Raw genomic sequence first — 18,498 nt, forward strand, 5'->3', positions numbered from 1 at the left:
TGTCAATCAAACAGCAACTATCATTGGCACTGCAATACAGTGGTGCAAAGAATACAAAACACATCAGCAATCATAGCTACAGTTCTGGTCAGCAATTAAGGGGACAAAGAAAACCAAAAAAAGTGGGGAAATAAATAAGCATTTACAAAGATGTTTCACACACGTTTATATTACAAGTAAGTTTGTAAAGAGTGTATGTCTGCCTGAACACTTCCTGGGCAAAACCTGGATGGTCAGAGTGTTAAGGGTCTTTGTTAATGACAAATAAAATCAACAAAAACGTGAAGAGTGTTTAGTAGCAAATGGCCAAGCAGTAGGTAAAACCATGAGGAAAATTATCAGAGTATAGGTTATACTGGAGATAGTAGTATACTTGGTTTTTTTAAAATATGTAACTGTAATTGTAATTATGATTATGATTATTGAATTCAAAACTAGACCAAAACAGTGGCTATTTACTGGATGATTTTAAGTGAAATTTAGCTATATTTAAACGTTCAAAATTCTATCCAGTGCTGAGGCCATGTTTTTCTTATCTTTAAAAAAAAAATTGGTATCTCCGATCTCACTCAAATTTAGAATGTCGGACGCACAAACTATGTCCAAGCGAGCTCATAAATGGCTCCAGCAGCCGAATCGGGAGAGTGAAAGCAAGCCACCAGTCTCCTGAAAAAAATACGCGCCTGCCAGCCAGCTGCTTTTTGTCACACCGAAGCCGCAAGCGGCGTGCACACAGAGCGGGGGCGGAGGAGACCCAATCATACGCCGTGCGCAGGGAGAGCTAGCCACGCGCGCGTGGACGGCAAGCAGGAGTCGCTGGAGCAAGGAGCAAGCTTTATCCCTAACGACCGCGTCCCTCCCAGTAATGCACCGCCCCTGTGGGGCTGCCGGCGACAGTTTACTGTCCCGTCGTGGCCAAGATAGTCACATGATACTTGCCAAAAACAAATAATAATACGACTTGTAGTATATGGACATGTGATTTACTCAAACAGCACAGGGGAAAAAATTAATAAAAGCCTCATTTACATGATTCTGTAGATGTGGTGAGCTTTGATTGGCTTGCCATTTGTGTAGAGATTCTCTGTTTTGGGAGTTTTTCATTTGCAAATCAGGGAAAATGAAATGCATGGCGTATTTTTGTTGTGTTTATAAAATATTTTGAATATTTTAAGTGATTGGCCTACATTTGGAGCTCTGAAACTCAGTCCTAACCACACACCTTCGGTCATAAGTGCATTATCATTCGAGAACAGTCCCTTACCACAAGTGTTTTGGGAATCGGAATTCTTATTTGGAGTGTGGGGACGACTCGCACAGACAGCAGACACCATTTCTGCCCCTCCAGCCCTAAAGAATATTTCTGTATTATTTAGCAGAGACGAGGCGTTTAACGAGGCATTCATCCTCACTTCTATCTTGGTCTTGTCTCCCAAGGTACAAATCACAGGGGCTCCAAGTCCTGTGGGGTACAGTGCAACATAGGAAGTCTGAGAATACATGAGTCTTTCTGGAACCATTAAGAAATCTATTTTCTTCTGCATAGAGTACACTACTGGGCCCCACATAGATCATAGTTTCAAAAATTTTAAATGGGGCACCATTTCGCAAAGTAAAGCGGATCCAAACAGCAATATTAGTGCACATATTTTATTTGATGAATATTTGCTCAAGTGTTTAATAGAATATGCTCACATTTCAATATTAACAATGCATGCAATATTATTAAAGCGCCCAAAAGATGGTTCATATGCGCATCCAGTTAGATAAAGCATCAAAAGCCTGCGGTCATTTTACTCAGCATAGGACCTCTGCATCTTTCATAATTAATAAGGTTATTTGTAAAAGATTATGCATATACCATAAACCTCATGATGTATTCAGTGAAAATTGCACATTTCTTTATATTTTCATTAATGGCCGTTTAGACCAGATAAAGCCTAGGTCTAGTCTAGTCATATCATACCACAATCATACAAGATATGTCAACAGACACTTTTAAAGTGAAACGTATTCACGCAAATGGAAAACAGAGAGCATCTAGCATCGGCACAGAGCTACTCTAGCACCTAAGAACAGAAAGCAGCAGTGTGCTTCAGAAAAATATGCACGTAAAAAAAAAATAGCCCACACTGGGAAGACGACACTTATAACACACAAACGTCAGTCTCGTAGCTGTCCATGTTCTTTCATAAAAATTGTTTATGTGTTCTGTTGGCGGCGGTCTTATTGTCAGGGTTTTTATTGCCCATAGATTTATTTTTAACTGATATTTCATCCTTTAGTGGTTTAAAAATCAGGAGTGAAATTCAATCAATACAAAGTATTTATTATTATTATTATTATAGTCATTTTTAATATGTGGAATTCTCACAGCATTGCATAGCAAATAAGCCATTAATACGTGGCTTCCAGATGACTGGGCATCCTACCCTGACACTTGTGTAGTTCCTGGGTGGTGTTTTCGCTGCTGACACGGTTACTGGCTATACAGGTGATGGATCCAGACACGTTCCTCCTCAGTATGATAGTCTGAGTCTCATTGCTGAGGAACGCCACCCCCCCATCCAGGAGACTGTTATTCAGAGTCCAGCTGTACTGGGGGTCCTCCCCGGTGCTGGAGCAGGACGCCCTAATTTCTCCATGGGACAGACAGAGCTGGGACAGTGCAGGACGCGACACCGGGTCTTCAAGGGGATGGAAACAAGCAAGATTAAAAACAAGCTAAAATAGCCCTCAAAGAAAATAAACCAACAGCAACAATACTTTCTATGGAGACCCTACAAAGGCCATTCATTTCATATGCGCTTATGCTCAACTAAAGATTTGGCCTGAACTGCATTGCAAATGGATTTTCCAGAGAATTAGAATATGCTATACTTAATGTAAATAACTATATTTTTCAATTTTCAGCTAACGTGTTTAATAATATGTGCAGTTTCAGCCAGCCTTGGGTTCAGTGTGGTTGCGGGTTTTGTAGTCATTTTTTTATTTTATTGTACAAGATAAATTAATCTGCAATATTACATGTTTAATAGACAAAGTAATGATTTACCTTGAATGGTCAGAGATATGTTTATTTTCAGCTTGTTTTTCCCCGTTTCATTAAATGCATTAATGGCATATATCCCAGAATCACTTTTCTTCACATGGTCCAGCCGTAATGTCCCATTTTTCATGAGCTGACAGCGGTTTTGACAGGTTCCATCAGGAGTTTTGTTTTTCTCTTTGTATCGGAAAAACTCTTTATCTTGGAACCTGACTATCAATTCATTCATTTTAAAACTGGTGTTTAATGGATGTATAGAGACTGATTGTCCCAGAGCTCCGTAACATTGGACTGATGCTTTATTCTCTGTGATGTCGCAGAAGGTTGCTGTGCCTAAAAGAGGGGGAAAAATTATTTTCACAATTCATGACGTGAAACAAATTCAGTAGACTGATTTGAAATATAGTTTTTTACATTTGAGTTTCACTTCGCAAAAAAAAAAATATTGCAGAAACATCTTATAGCGGCATTGAGTACCGTTTTAGAAAACAGAACCCATAGAGTTTGTTCTATTTTCAATCTTTCAAAATCATTGTTCACTCTCAAAAAGGATGTTAATATCCAGCATGCTTTGTGCCACTACTTCTGTTTCTTTCAAAATGTTTTGTGTCAAAGTTACAAGTTATGAGCTACACATATATAATTTATTTGTTACAAAGAGAAACTTTTTTTAACACAGGCTATGTTGACAGTAACACACATTTGCTGTCCTTAAATAGACAGGGAAGTGTGTTAAAAATGACAAGCTACGAGCTGTTTTAAACACTGTTGAGAGTGAAAGGGTACATATGCTGGGTACATAAAAACCTTTTAGGTTCTGTTTTTATTCCTTTATTTATTCATGAAGTTTCATTAATAAATTAATGTTAATTAATTACATATACATTTTATATCATGTATTTTATGCACAAAACAAAAATAGATGCCTTAATGCATCTCTCAAAATTTGCTGAATTTGAACCCTCCAAACTCCACACTTCAGGCATAAATGTCCAAATTCCTACTGTGAATTTTAGCGAATTCTGCACTTCAACAGCAACCCTGATCCACGTGTCCAGGTATCCGCCGATTTACTGATACAGACGATGCGGCCGTGAGGAAAACAGGCTGAAATATCCACACTGTTTTACCGTGACGCTTACCGTGTGACACTGCGGCTAAAACCAGCAGGAGTTTGAGAAGAGCAGGCAGCATCCTCTTCATCGCACAGGACAGGAGTCGCTAAAACAAGTGACAGACACAGGAGTCCCGGATAGGTACGCACGCCACCGTTACTCAAGCAGCCTCTTCGCCAAACGCGAAAAACGGTCTCGATGCCGTCTCCGATAAACTCTGAGGGACTGAGGGAGGTGTATTTTAGCAACGAGTGTTCCTGCGTAACCCTGACCCCACTGCAGACGTGTATTTCTTTCCTGAGGAAAGAGGAAGTTCTAGAGGAGAAAAAAACAGAATAGAACTGTTGAAACCACTTCTCTTTTTTTTGCAGCAATGTTTTCATGTGCGTCATGTGCTTTACTTTATACAGCAAGTGATAATATTTGGTCCTATTTTTCCACAACAGAGCTACATCTTTTTCATTTATCAAGATCAACCACAGTGGTGTCTTAAGACACGCAGAATATTTTCTTTTGCGACATACTGTTGTCAGGGTTCCCAGGAGGCCAGAGACCTCTGTGTGTGTGTGTGTGTGAGTGTGAGAGAGAGAAAGTGAGGGAGTGTGTGTGTGTCTGTGTCTGTGTCTGTAGCATCCTGGTGCAATATACAATTCAAACCTTCATTTCGGGGCTGCTGGTTGTCTCATACTTTTAGAACGCTGTTCCAGCATGGACTGGCCCCCAACCTAGCGCCAGCGCCAACTGCTCCAGCATCGCCCGGGGATGGGAAGGGTTGCATTCGGAGGGTTACCCGCAAGCCCACCCGCTGACTGGCTCAAGAAGCATACATTTTTCATGTGTCCGTGACAACGGCAGAGGGATAGGAAGTGGCAGTTGGCCTTGTGTGCTTTCTATGGAGACCACACGCGTGTCTGCGCTCTCTCTCTCCCCCCCTCTTTCTCTCTCTCTCCCTCTCTCTCTCTCATGCCAAAAGCGGCGGGTTTTTTTAGCGATGGAGTGCAGATAACTTTAAATGTCCGGCATTTTTTATCTTGAGTTTATGATAAGTACTTTGAATTGCATTTAATGCATGATTTTTACTATATAAACTATATATAGAGTTTTACCAATTGACGGAACTTCGAATGGCCATTCCAAATTAGGGAGAACGGGGGGTATTTAAAAAATCATCAGCGTTCAGCTAAAGCTAAGAACACGGTTGAAATGAGGTGTACAGCTCAGCCGGGCAGTTGATGAATATCATTTAATTTGTGAAACACCACTAAGTCTGCGATTACAGCAGTGATATCCTCAGCAAAAGCTAAAACAAACTTTGAAAAAGACCAACAAAAAAAAAAAACAAGAAACTCATTCCTTTTTAAATTACAATCATTTCTGCAGTAGGATAAATTACATTGATCAGAAGTGCACACAAGCCCATCGTTTCATTCACACAAACGTACAAGCACAATTGATGCAAAGCCACATTCCACTGAAAGTTATTTTGGAAACCAGTCTTTTCCCATAAGCCACCTGGCTGAGCGGCCACCGTGCCTGTTGCCGAGTGGCGTGCCACACAGGAAGTGCACTGCGAGCTCTTGTGGTGGTGGGGTGTGGGGGGGGCACATTTTTGTCACCTACCTAAAAATACCTAAGGCAAATGAGTTGTGGGATCTCGTTCTGAAGACGGAAATAACCGTCATGAGAAAGGTATTCACAGGTTTTTCACCATCAGGGACCACAATGCATCCCACGACAATCTGTCAAATAAAAACTAACTAACTAACTAACTGACTAACAGTAGACTTTGCACCGGCTCCACCAGTATCCACCCTCAGCAATTTCCCTTGTCTCCCTCCATTTTGCTCAGATGACACTGTAGGAAAAAAAAATTAATTTCATAGTTTTTATGATGTGCTTGCAGAAAGTTGATCGGACAGAACTTAGCTACACAGAACGTGTCTGGCCTGTGCTGCCCCTCCAACGGAAAACTGGTTTGATTTATTGTTAAGCTTCTGATGTTTGCTGTTGACCCATCGATGGAAAATGGCCACGGCTTCTGTTGGCTGATGTTAGATCAAAAGTCATTTCTAACTACATTCCCCAATCGGTTGGTTCTGATGAATGAACACACCTTTATCAATGTTTCCCAGCTTTGACCTTTTTTATATAAGTTACTACTTTTTTTAAAAGTATATTTTTACAACTTCACCATATTTGAATTGGCTTGCAATACTTCATGTATGGCAAGCCACACCAACTCAGTCTGCTCCATCCATGTGTCTGTAAAATACAGTAATAGCACTTTTTTAATTTATATATATAAATACATTACATTTTTTTACAGTTCAAAAGTGACAGGCAGAAATACATCTTTTAAATAAAGGTAAAACATAAACATGAACTGGTGAAAGAAGACCTTCTGGTACTGTTTAAAAAAATAAAAAATAAAAAAACTGGGGGGTTCGAGCTTACTTTTGCCATGTGTAGGACAAGAGTCAAGGAAGAAAAAATGCCTAAACTGCTTACTTCCACTAGAGGGCAGAGTCCTCCAAACAAAAATCGCTTATTTTATCCATCCTTGTCTTCGCGATCAAGGTCCGCCATCTTTGATGACATTCTAATCCGTTGCAATGCTACCTGGAGGAGCGAGGAGCCTCCCGGAGGATGCCTTTGTGGAAGTCTTTTTTTGTCGGAAACGCATGACGTAGAAACAATCCACCTGTGGACCCGCCTCTCCACGTCTGCCACGTCTGTAACTGACGTCACTTCAGACCGACTCTTGACTGTGCAAGCAACGTTCCATTCGCCTAATGCGTGCTGCATCGATTCCTCCGTCCTCCTACCTCACCCTTGCATCTCTTCCTTGCGTACTCCTCGGGTGAAAGAGTATGCAAGGACTTAAAATAAGCGATTTAGAATGAACCCTTAAGCTGGCAGTATACTCAGTAAGAAGAAAGAACTTCAGGATTGAGAAGTACCGGCGAACATGTCCACGAACACTGTTGTCGGTATATTCAATGAGAACACCGCACCGTTTAAAGTCACTCCACGCCGCTGGGGCGTGAATAATTATGAATAATTCCGAGGCAGCTATTAACCGGGGCTGGAATCTCAACCAGACCTCCGTCTCGCGGCTACGCCATGGTTGTATAAAGAGAAGGGCTACGCGAGATTCCAACACAAAACAAAAAGTTTAAAGTGGCTTTAGTTTATCTAGCTATGCGAAGACGATGGTAGGCCTACAGCAAAAAGACGCGGTGTTGTGTGTTCGTACGGTGCAGTGTGCGACAGCCAGAGACTAAAAAGTATGGACAAAGCCACTGTGATGTCACCCATTGCCTCTCCGTGGGTCTCTAAAACACGTTTTGAAGCTCAATGGCGGGCGGGGCCATTTTCTCGATTTGGAGCCAAAACCATAGAGTTAAGCGGTCTTGTGATTTTTACAATGTGATTGACAGTCGGGTGCGGAAAAGCTCATCAACCTGAACGAACGATGTGTAGGCTACTGGTGATTTGACTAGGCTAATTTTCATATAACTGTCTGGTAGACCTGCTGTTAACCGAGCAAGTTATCGTCGTAGGTTTTCGCCACACTCAGTTAATGAGCCAGTAACTGCTACTAGCTACTCCATCGGCGTTTGTGGTGTTCACTTGCTGGGTGACGCTAGCTGACCGATCGTTCGCAAGTCACTTTCTACCGAGTAAAAAATTAACACTGTCAGTATTTTAATAACTGATCTGCAGGCGTGTAAATATGACAACGCAATTTGTACAGCAAGTTTTCCACCTGGTGCATGAAGACAAAAATAATGTACATTGAATTTCTAATTATTAGGCTATTTTTTTTCTTGTAAATCATCCAACCCAATAGAGAAAAGCCAATATAGCCTACGCAAGGAGCCCCCAGGACCGATTCTGAGAAACACTGTCTTAAATGCTCTTGTCGGTCTCTTAAATGTTAAAAACATGTTCCTTTCTAAATGCCAGTCTTACAAAGATGGTTAATTTCGTTAAATTGTGTGTGTGTGATTTCATCGTGTGTTGTATGTTATTCAGCAAATAAACCTTAAGACTCTTAATTCGCTTCGTGAAACTGAAAATTTTGCAAGGTTAATCCCAAAATCAGGATTATAGTAGCTTTGCCACATGCGTGAAGCATGGCCCAGGTAGACATTTACGGAATGTACACGACTGACAAGCCGTCAAACACGTTTGACAGATTGAATATTTGCCGGTTAGGGTTAACTAGCTAGTCAAATAGCTTGGTAGCCGAAGTTGCGAAGTTTTAGCATAGGCTACTGGACTACCAAATATAGCAAGCTGATTACGCTTTCTGCCAACAAATTATTTGGTTAAGTAGGCTAAAGGAAATAGTAAAAATGACTCGCCTACCGAAAAACTTCAGAGGATGATTATTTTATGGTCGTCTACTGCAGCTGTAAATAGCACACGCCATAATGAAATCACTACGAAATGGGATGCCTGCATTTTCTGACTTCGCACAGGTGGACCATGGTCGGAGCCACCTCCCACCCCATTGACCATAGACTGTAGCCCCTACTGTAGCTTAGCCCTCGCAGTAATCAGGAAGTGACGCAAACTGTACCTCATTGGTCCACAACAAATATTATAACAGTGCTCAAATGACACAATAAATCATGAAATCGACCCATGGACAGTCATAAGACGAATAAAATACACATATTGTGACTATTTGTACTCATGAGAAAAAATTATTGACTGTATTTTGACCGCATTTGTACCGTAGACTTACATGGAAACCGGATATGAAAACACCTATACTGGAGCCAACCGTAGTGGCGCTAGTGAGCAACCAGGAACACAAGACAGGAAATGATGCTTCAAAAGTAGTCTGGTTTTGGCCGGTTGGCGACAGCCTCCAGGGAGAACTTTTCGATAAGTTATTTCTTGTTCTCCGACCTCCCCCTCTCAGCTATTGGTCCAAATATCACATATTGGTTATGTCACGGTTGAGTTCAGAGGGCTGAATTCACATGCTAATGTACAGAGAGTCAACGCCAATCTCTCTTCTACAGAGATGGAAATTCTGTGAGTTCCCGCATGTTTGATGGATGGTGCTACTCGTTTCAGCAAGTCATCAAAACGCCTAGCACACATTCGGAAATAAGAGAAAGTGGACCCCCTCGTCTAAACTCGCATTTGCCGAATGTACAAGCAAAACTCCATTCTCCATCCTACTCTGATTTAGAGGGCGAACGTAGGCCTACCATCTTCTTCGCCTTTTTTTATTCTTTTGCATAGCTACATAAACTAAAGCCTCTTTAAACACTTTAAACTTTTTGTTTTGTGTTGTGATCTCGCGTAGCCGTTGTCTTTATACAACCATGGCGTAGCCGCGAGACGGAGGTCTGGTTGAGATTCCAGCCCCGGTTAATAGCTGCCTCGTAATTATTCATAATTATTCACGCCCCAGCGGCGTGGAGTGACTTTAAACGGTGCGGTGTTCTCATTGAATATACCGACAACAGTGTTCGTGGACATGTTCGCCGGTGGTTCTCAATCCTGAAATTCTTTCTTCTTACGGAGTATACTGCCAGTTTAAAATCTATGCGTTGCTTGTCTGATAGGTAATCGGTTAATCCGAAGAAGAAAGGACAAAGACACAGGGGGGTGATCTCATTGGTGGGGGTGATCCTTTGTATGTAGCAGGAAATGGGCAGATTCGTTGGCGAGAACCATAATGCCCATTGCAAATGCAAGCAAATATAAATGTGAAAAAGCAAAACCACCAGCTGCTGTAGGTCAATAAATCTGACTTTGGTCCCATGATTACAAAAAATAATGATAATAATCATAAAATTAATTATTTTCATTATTTTTTTGTAGCGGGGCAGGAAGTTAAATACCCTCAAGTATGCTTAAAGTAGAAATTAATATTCATCATCAAAGTTCATCCGCATTTTGTTCGCCTGTCAAAATTACTTGTGCAATATAACAGTATTGTGAATATATATATGTATTAAATAGTTCTAAAAAAACACATACAATCGGTACAAACTGCATGCTCCAATCCAAGCAAAACAACTTCTTTTGAGACCAAAATATTAAGACAATTATTTTTTGGGTTTTTTTTTTTTGTTTGTTTGTTTTTTTGCTATCCCTTTTTGTACACAGAGAAGAGAAATACTTCTGGTGTGACATTTTAAACAATCCATGTGCCAAATACCTGGAAGAGTTACCTTACACCTAAGAGTAAACATTCAATAAACACCACAACCTTGTCTAATGGAAGTTCTTACATGAAAGTCTCTGTATACATTTTCACACCAATGAAAAAAAGAAAATTAATATACAAATGCAACATATGCTATATAAAAATACCCCTGTCTTCCACAAAATAATGTCAGAATCAAAGAAATAGAAATGACCTATTTCTCTCTCTCTCTCTCTAAACTCTGTAAATCACTGTAGGAAGTGTGGTTTCATTCCAATGTTTCAAACCTTTCATACCTGGTGAAAAATAATAATAAATTAGGCCATGTCCAGTGCTGTAACGATTTACTAATATTGAGAGACAGTCCTGCAGGGCTGCAGAAAGGGGGGGGCAACTGGGGCCTGAGGGGGGGGCCCAGGCTATGGGGGCGTAACAATTTTCTGTCACAAAATATTTTGAGAGCGGCCCTCCCAGTAGATTTTGTCCCGGGCCTGAAGCTTCATAGGGGTGCCACTGAATTATCAAAAAAAACAAAAAAAAAAAAACAACATCTATATATGAAAACACTGTCGCACAAATATTCTAAAAATATATACCCATAATGTTTACAAAAATGACCACAATGGTGTATTGCATCAATTTGAATCATTTCTCTTTTTTTTTGCTTTTATATGATGGACTTAATTGTGTTTTGGGAAACGCAGAATCATAGACTGACCCACTTTTCTGTTGGACCAAACACTTGGGCCTAATACTGCCAGGATCCTGCATAATAAGATTGAGGCCCATTTTACTCATGTGGTTTCAGACCATACGCCATAATCAAAAGTCTGACTGGTGCACATTAAATGAGATATGGGAAACATATACCAGGGCTTCCATATACATAATATATAAACTGTGATATAGTACACTTAGTGACAAAAAAAATACTGCAGTTTACAGTAAATTGGCTCATGCTAGGTACAGTAATGGAAATGACCATTGCAGTCAACTGGAAGGTAAGCTTACGGGGAGGACATGAAAATTAAGTGATTATCCATTGTCTCCGTCGGATCAAAGCGTTTAGAGTTTAGAGTAGTCCCTTGTTTTTAAACGTTATCTCCATCTGTAGCACAAGTCCATTTCCTAAATGTCACAACAGAACCAGTGAAAATATTGGTAGCAACCCTAAAACAGGGTCACTGGTAATCGTGCATGGTAATTCACACAAGTTCTGAATATTAATAAAGCTCAAAAACTGTAGCGGAAAAGAAAAACCTTGTTGTAAATATCCATGCGCCTAACGAATGAAAGGTTAAAGCAGAGTCAAAACTATTTGGACAGGGCTAAAGCTCAGATATGTACAGCAGCAAGGTTAGTGATAGTTTTTTTTGTTTGTTTGTTTTGGTGATACCATTCTTATTAATGGAGCAGGGGTGTGCAGGGGTTGGATGATACCATATGCATCGGTGGAGCAGGGGTGTGCAGGGGTTGGATGATACCATATGCATTGGTGGAGCAGGGGTGTGCAGGGGTTGGATGATACCATATGCATTGGTGGAGCAGGGGTGTGCAGGGGTTGGATGATACCATATGCGTTGGTGGAGCAGGGGTGCGCAGGGGTTTCAAGTAAAAGATGAAAGATGCAGAGGATGGGCCCTCAGCCCCGCCCCCTTCAGTCAGCTGGTCACCGGCACCATGGAGACACTCCTCCTCTCAAATTGTGTTGAACCTTAGAACACAACTAGAAGGCAAACAAAGGGGGGGGGGGAGAGGAGACAGGTGTCAGTAACTGGTCAGAATATGCACAGAATGCACTGCGACTCACCAGGGTCAAACTGTATCTTAAATTATTGTTTCCACAGAAAAACCAGGACTAAAAAGTTATTGATAAAATCTCACTTTGAGGCGGATATGAACATACAAAGGGGCCGGGGGGGATGTGGGTGGGGGGGGGGGGGGATGGTGTCAGTAACTACTCAGGAAATGAACACAAAGTCAGGATGTCCCTAATTTAGTTAAGTAAGGGACTTGCCTTGCAAGAGTTCAGCACAACGACTCACCAGTGTTCTCTTTAGAAAACTGTCAAATGATCAAACTGAAAATTAAATAGTAGTGTCTTAGTATCTTAAAGAATGGTTTATGCAGAAAAACCATGACTAAGCAGATATTTATAAAATCTCACTTTGAGCTGAATACAATCGATGATTTTTATGTAAAGCTTATAGTAAACATCAGTTAATTACCTGGTGGTCATGTGGAGGTACTGCTGATTTCAGGCTGTCTGAATCCCTAAAGTGGATTGTGTTTGCGCTTTAAGAATAACATTTATTTATAACCAACTGATGGGTCATGATCGATCCCCGGTGTTTTTTATTTAAGACATTGTGAGATATCTTATAAATAGCGTGCACTGCGTGAGAAAACTTACTTAATCATGGCTGCACTCACCTTATTGGAGTTTATTTGAGATTTAAATATCACAGGTGCATAAGACGCAGATATGAAACTTTAAACTGACGTAAGCAACTTTTTCATAAATCAACCATAAGCACAACTTGGGAAATTATCTCAAGATTATGTATTAATCTTAGAGCCAATAACAATTCTATAAACGAGGCCCCTGGTCAGGCATAATTGCTGTGCTGCTGACAGAAGTTCACAAAGTATCTCCGAGCCGGAGGGCTGGGGCCTCATTTACTAAAATGGATTTTAACTTAAACATAATCTTGAACTCATTGCTCAAGTTGAGCTTATGCTTTATCTATTTATGAAAAATATTTATAAAAATATATTATTTTTTTATTTTATTTTAAAAAAACCAAGACTGAAAAAGATGCTTACTTGGGTTGAAAATGGCATACGTGTCTTATACTCCTGTGATATATATATCCAATGTGGCACTGAACTCTTGGGAACCTGCTTCACCATCGCCCCTTACCAGTTAACCATCAGTTAAATGCCGGACGCACACTGAAGTGCGATTTTATAAATAACTGCTCAGTTGCGGTCTTCTGCGTAAGCCGCTATTTAAGAAACGAAACGATGAGACCATTTTATAAATGAGGCCCCTGATCAGGCATAATTGCTGTGCTGCTGACAGAAGTTCACAAAGTATCTCAGAGCCGGAGAGCTGGGGCCTCATTTACTAAAATGGATTTTAACTTAAACATAATCTTGAACTCATTGCTCAAGTTGAGCTTATGCTTTATCTATTTATGAAAAATATTTATAAAAATATATCATTTTTTATTTAAAAAAAAAAAAACCAAGACTGAAAAAGATGCTTACTTGGGTTGAAAATGGCATACGTGTCTTATACTCCTGTGATATATATATCCAATGTGGCACTGAACTCTTGGGAACCTGCTTCACCATTGCCCCTTATCAGTTAACCATCAGTTAAATGCCGGACGCACACTGAAGTGCGATTTTATAAATAACTGCTCAGTTGCGGTCTTCTGCGTAAGCCGCTATTTAAGAAACGAAACGATGAGACCATTTTATAAATGAGGCCCCTGATCAGGTCCCGCCTGCCTTTTCGGCCCATGGTGGGAAAAAAACATTAAGAAAATGTGCTCTGGCAGTTTCTTATTTCTTTTTTTCTTTTTTTTTCTTTTTTTAAACAACTTCCCCAAATATTTTTGTGCGGATCATAATCTCAGGTACAGCAATGAAGAAAGCGGGGGAAAATTACTCATTTCTAATTGAGATTAATTAATGCAACTGAGCGGCAGAAAGTGCTTAAGTATGTTAGTATATTTTTGAGAAGGTCTCTTCGGCCTTAAAGACAGGTCCTTTCTGTTTGGCATCCGCACCACCAGATGGCGCTCACAGGTTGCACAGTCAGCAGAGGGGAGCCTCAGAGAGTCAAAGTGAGCAGAGAAATTGAAGCCCACAGAATATGTCACTGACAGGGAAGGATGACGACTCACACTAGTGGTCACATGTACTAGGGTTACTTCACTCCCTTAGACACGTAACAGAGTAAGGCGACAAAGCTAAACAGAAGCCTAAAGTTAATCAAGTTAAGTTAATACATGACCAACATGTGCTGTCAGTCCAGACCAAATTTTGCTATGCGGGAACCTAAAAAGGTGTTAAAATCTCACCATGTCTCACAAACTCAAATTTACAGGCCTTTGCCTCTTTCAGGAGGAGACGAGAGAGAGAAGGAGAGAGGACACAGAGCGAGAGAGAGAAGGAATGAGAGAAACTGAAAGAGAGGGAGTGAGAGAGAGAAGGGGGAGGCAGGAGAGAAGGAGTGAGGAGAGAGAGGTGCTCAGAGGGACAGGAGAGGGAGTCAGGAGAGGCCTACCCCGGGGGTGATTTTATTTGGTGAGGGCGGAGGGGGTGCCGGACCGGTGGAAGTGGACGATCTGCCACTTGCCGTCGCGGCGGTGCCAGACGCGGGTCTCCTCGGACTGGGCGGTGCGCGGCATGCCGCTGGAGTCGATGTACTGCGTGATGCGGATGTAGGCGATGCAGGCCGCCTCCTCGCCGATAAGGTGGATGTGCGGGTTCAGGATGGTGGTGTGCACCGGCTTGCTGTTCTTCGACCACACTGGAAGAAGAGGATGAGGAGGAAGAGGAAGAGAAAGAGAAGGAAGAAGAGGAAGAGGAAGAAGAAGAGAAAGAGGAAGAGAAGGAAGAAGAGGAACAGGAAGAGGAAGAAGAAGAAGAAGAAGAAGAAGAGGAAGAGGAAGAAGAAGAAGAAGAAGAAGAAGAAGAAGCGAAACGCACCAGTCAGAGTGGCCGTGTGTAAGGAGGAGCGTTCTCCAAGATCCTGCTCAAATGGTGAGAGGTTTGGTAATGGGAAGACTTTTGTTGGAGCATGCATGTTATGCATTAATTGGGGAAGCTGGCCAATTTTTAATAACTTTGAGGGATGGATGGGTGTATCTGCGAACCTGATGAAAGTAAAAGTTTTGAATTGCTGAAAGTTCTTGAAATTTTGTTACGTTTTACTGGTAACTGTTTTTCATTTTTTTGTTTTATGTCTTTGTTTCTGTTCTGTCAGTCTTTTAATTTTAACCCTCTGTAGAAATTTTTACCTTTTCCTTTCTTTTTTTGTAAATAGTGGGGATTTGTGAGTAGAAAGAAGCTTTTTATTGTTATTAATAAAGGGAAATTAAAAGTAAAAAAGTCTCTCTCTCTCTCTCTCTCAGTAATTGGGCTTCACACACACATTAGAGCGCTCTCCTCTTTTGTGAAAATGAGACCCCTGCTCTCCCCGCGATGGGGGCTGAACACCAGACCCCAGCCCTCGCTGTGACGAAGGCCGATTCCCAGCGTATTCCCACACAGATAATGAGCTGCTGTTTGCAGTCACGGCCGGCCGAAACCAGCGGCGTCCACTAATGAGAATTAGCTTCGTTTTTCACTTCCGCCCCGCGTCTATCTCTTCCATAAACGGTCCCAGTGGAGCCAGAGAGGAAGCGAGAGAGAGAGAGTGTGTGTGAAAGAGAAAGAGAGTGTGAGAGAGAGAGAGAGAGAGAGAGAGAGAGAGTGTGCGTGAGAGAGAGAGAGCGCAATCTGGTTGTATTTTGATGACGGACAAATACCTTTAACATCTTTATATGTCTCCATATTCTATGAGTCTCCTTTCTTGACATTTCCAGTGTGAGAGCACGTGCACGTGTGCACGCGTGTGTCTCACTGCCTAAATGCACCGATCGCACCTGCCGCCCTCGTACGTCACATGACAGGAAATCGGCGCGGCGCTCAGGGGGCTCACTCACAGTTCTCAAAGTAGAACCGGTGAAATTCCAGGCCTTCCACCAGGTTCCCCAAAGCCTCGGGTTCGAAGGCCGTCACGCTGGGATCGCACATCTTCCTGTCGAGGGGAGAGCGGTGGTCACTCTCTGGGCCACAAGAGCAGAGCAAACACAGACAGGCTCGGAAGCCACAAGAGCAGGGCAAACACAGACAGGCTCGGAAGCCACAAGAGCAGGGCAAACACAGACAGGCTCGGAAGCCACAAGAGCAGGGCAAACACAGACAGGCTCGGAAGCCACAAGAGCAGGGCAAACACAGACAGGCTCGGAAGCCACAAGAGCAGGGCAAACACAGACAGGCTTGGAAGCCACAAGAGCAGGGCAAACACAGACAGGCTCGGAAGTACCACAGACTGTGAGATACATTTGGGTGCAGGACCCCCGAGGAGACCTTCGCCCCCCCAAAGAGAATTCCAGAACGTTCTGTCATTAGCCAATCGGTAATCGGCGCTTCCATGTGGTTCGTCCTGACCAGCAGACTGACTCTCGAAACAAACGCCGCAGCCGTGGGGCTGGGGAAAATTCACTTCAGTCGACAAACCCGAAATTAGATTTAAGGAAGTGAAAAATTTGATCGACAGATAGAAATGGCCCGTCAAACATTTTGCGTGCGTTTGTCCGTTCGTCGGGCGAAAGTGAAAATCCATTTCCTGAAATTTTCTGAACTGAAACCAAATCGATACCAGTCCCTGCCCCGGGACCGTACCACAGCCTCGCTCTGAAACCATGCCCAAAAATGAAAGAGCAGCAAGCCGGTCCCAGCAAGAGACCTGGATAATCTCATCAGGGTCACCTCCAAACCCCCCCCCCGCCCCCCAGGAATGCAGGTTGTAATGCTACTCTTCATTTGACGCTACACTTGAGCAGCAAAGGCAGAAGCGGAGAGGGGAACTCCGCTACGAGAGGCGTAGGCCGCTGACTTATCCGTCCGTACAGACGGAGCAGTGTTCTGGCTTGGGTCTACACCACCAGGATTCCTTCCTGTCTCGTCTGCAGTGAGCAATTTCACTTACGAAATAAATGAGTCATGTTTAAATTTAAATAAAAAAAAGTAATTCATTAGAAAGGCTTTCAAAATGACTTTCAAGAGTATTTCTCGTATGACAATTCAAACCATGAAAAATAAGTGAATTCTGAGACAAATCATTTTATATGAACACGACCCACCCACCCCTACCCCCAGCACTTTCTTCTGCATATTTATGAAGTAGCTTAGAAATTTGTTAATAAAGTTTCCTTTCCACAACTCAATGTAGTTAATGTTGTCACATTTTCTGGCAGTCGTGGAAGGAACTTGATGTCTCGTTCAGTCATGACCTCAGCCTGATCACCACCGCGCGTTGGTCACACAGCTCAAATGTTCATAGGCTAACAAAATGGCTCAATTTAAGTGTCTGAAACCAGAGATTTCACAATTTGCAAACGCTTGGCGTGAATCACCCGCGGTTTCCCTTTCTGCAATTCCTTTTAAAGTTACAAAATCAAATGTGAAAAACAGTATTTGGCTTTTGATGCTCAAAGAAAAACGAATAGTTTCCCAGTTTTGAGGCAGCCACAGAAAAAAAAAGAAGTTTGTTTTGGGGTCGTAGGAATGTCGAGCGATTGATATCTGTATGTACTTGCCATGAAACGGATTTGCCAGCTGAATTTTTTTGTTAAAAAAAAAAAAAAAAAGAACAAATTTCTCATACCGACTATCTCAGAAGAAGGCCGATAGCTCAGGGATATAAAGCTTGTCACTTACGTGTAGCTCTCGAAGTCTCCATTACTGATGGCCTCGATAAGCTGCTCTGTCACCTTAATGATCTCCTGCTTCCTCACTGCAAAACAAGCGGAGACACACACACACACACACACACACACACACACACACAGAGGGCTTTGCTCAGAGACAGTCGCAGTAAACGCCACTTGTGGTCGAATTTATTTTTTCCCCGAGCAGATGTGTCTATCTAGCGAACGCAATATAAAAACCTCCCCTCGGAGCACCTTGAGCTGTCATTGAGATGTAGCATCTCCTGTAAAAATGTGTCAGTTCAGAGCACGCTGACTATTTCTGGGAAAGGTGTCCGGCATATAATAGTGTTATTCTGACACTGGATTACAAACAATCGCCCTGTGTAATTCCCCCTGTACAGCTCCTCCTGTTCATATTCAGCTTTGTTTATGTGGTACAGTCACTCCTGTTCATATTCAGCTTTGTTTGTGTGGTACAGTCACTCCTGTTCATATTCAGCTTTGTTTGTGTGGTACAGTCACTCCTGTTCATATTCAGCTTTGTTTATGTGGTACAGTCACTCCTGTTCATATTCAGCTTTGTTTATGTGGTACAGTCACTCCTGTTCATATTCAGCTTTGTTCGTGTGCACATATACTGTAAGACCTCACAACTGTTTT

At 42.0% G+C, this 18,498-nt stretch overlaps 2 protein-coding genes across 31 annotated transcripts in view; both read right to left on the reverse strand.

Moving 5' to 3' along the window:
• Positions 1–4,499, reverse strand: part of LOC135249865 (hemicentin-2-like) — a 45,853-nt gene extending 41,354 nt beyond the window's left edge. For 5 of the 28 annotated variants that reach the window (XR_010328811.1, XR_010328813.1, XR_010328812.1 and 2 more), the window contains exons 1-3: positions 4,192–4,496; positions 3,056–3,382; positions 2,433–2,687 (exon numbers count right to left, since the gene is read on the reverse strand). Coding sequence is in view for 23 of the 28 variants with exons in the window: in XM_064325510.1 (XP_064181580.1) it covers positions 2,433–2,687; positions 3,056–3,382; positions 4,192–4,252 (643 nt within the window). In the remaining 5 variants the exon portion in view is untranslated. Of the gene's footprint in view, positions 1–2,432; positions 2,688–3,055; positions 3,383–4,191 lie in introns of all 28 variants that reach the window. The other 23 variants (XM_064325499.1, XM_064325507.1, XM_064325518.1 and 20 more) reach the window with 12 other exon arrangements.
• A 5,369-nt stretch (positions 4,500–9,868) lies between these two features.
• Positions 9,869–18,498, reverse strand: part of LOC135249867 (calcium/calmodulin-dependent protein kinase type II subunit alpha-like) — a 64,755-nt gene continuing 56,125 nt past the window's right edge. For all 3 annotated transcript variants that reach the window (XM_064325523.1, XM_064325524.1, XM_064325525.1), the window contains 4 exons: positions 17,846–17,921; positions 16,066–16,160; positions 14,643–14,888; positions 9,869–12,068 (listed from right to left, as the gene is read on the reverse strand). In XM_064325523.1, coding sequence (XP_064181593.1) covers positions 14,656–14,888; positions 16,066–16,160; positions 17,846–17,921 — 404 coding nt within the window. In that variant the 3' untranslated portion in view covers positions 9,869–12,068; positions 14,643–14,655. The remainder of the gene's footprint in view (positions 12,069–14,642; positions 14,889–16,065; positions 16,161–17,845; positions 17,922–18,498) is intronic.

Source organism: Anguilla rostrata, chromosome 3, assembly GCF_018555375.3.
Source record: "Anguilla rostrata isolate EN2019 chromosome 3, ASM1855537v3, whole genome shotgun sequence".
In the NCBI taxonomy this organism is placed as follows: Eukaryota; Metazoa; Chordata; class Actinopteri; order Anguilliformes; family Anguillidae; genus Anguilla; species Anguilla rostrata.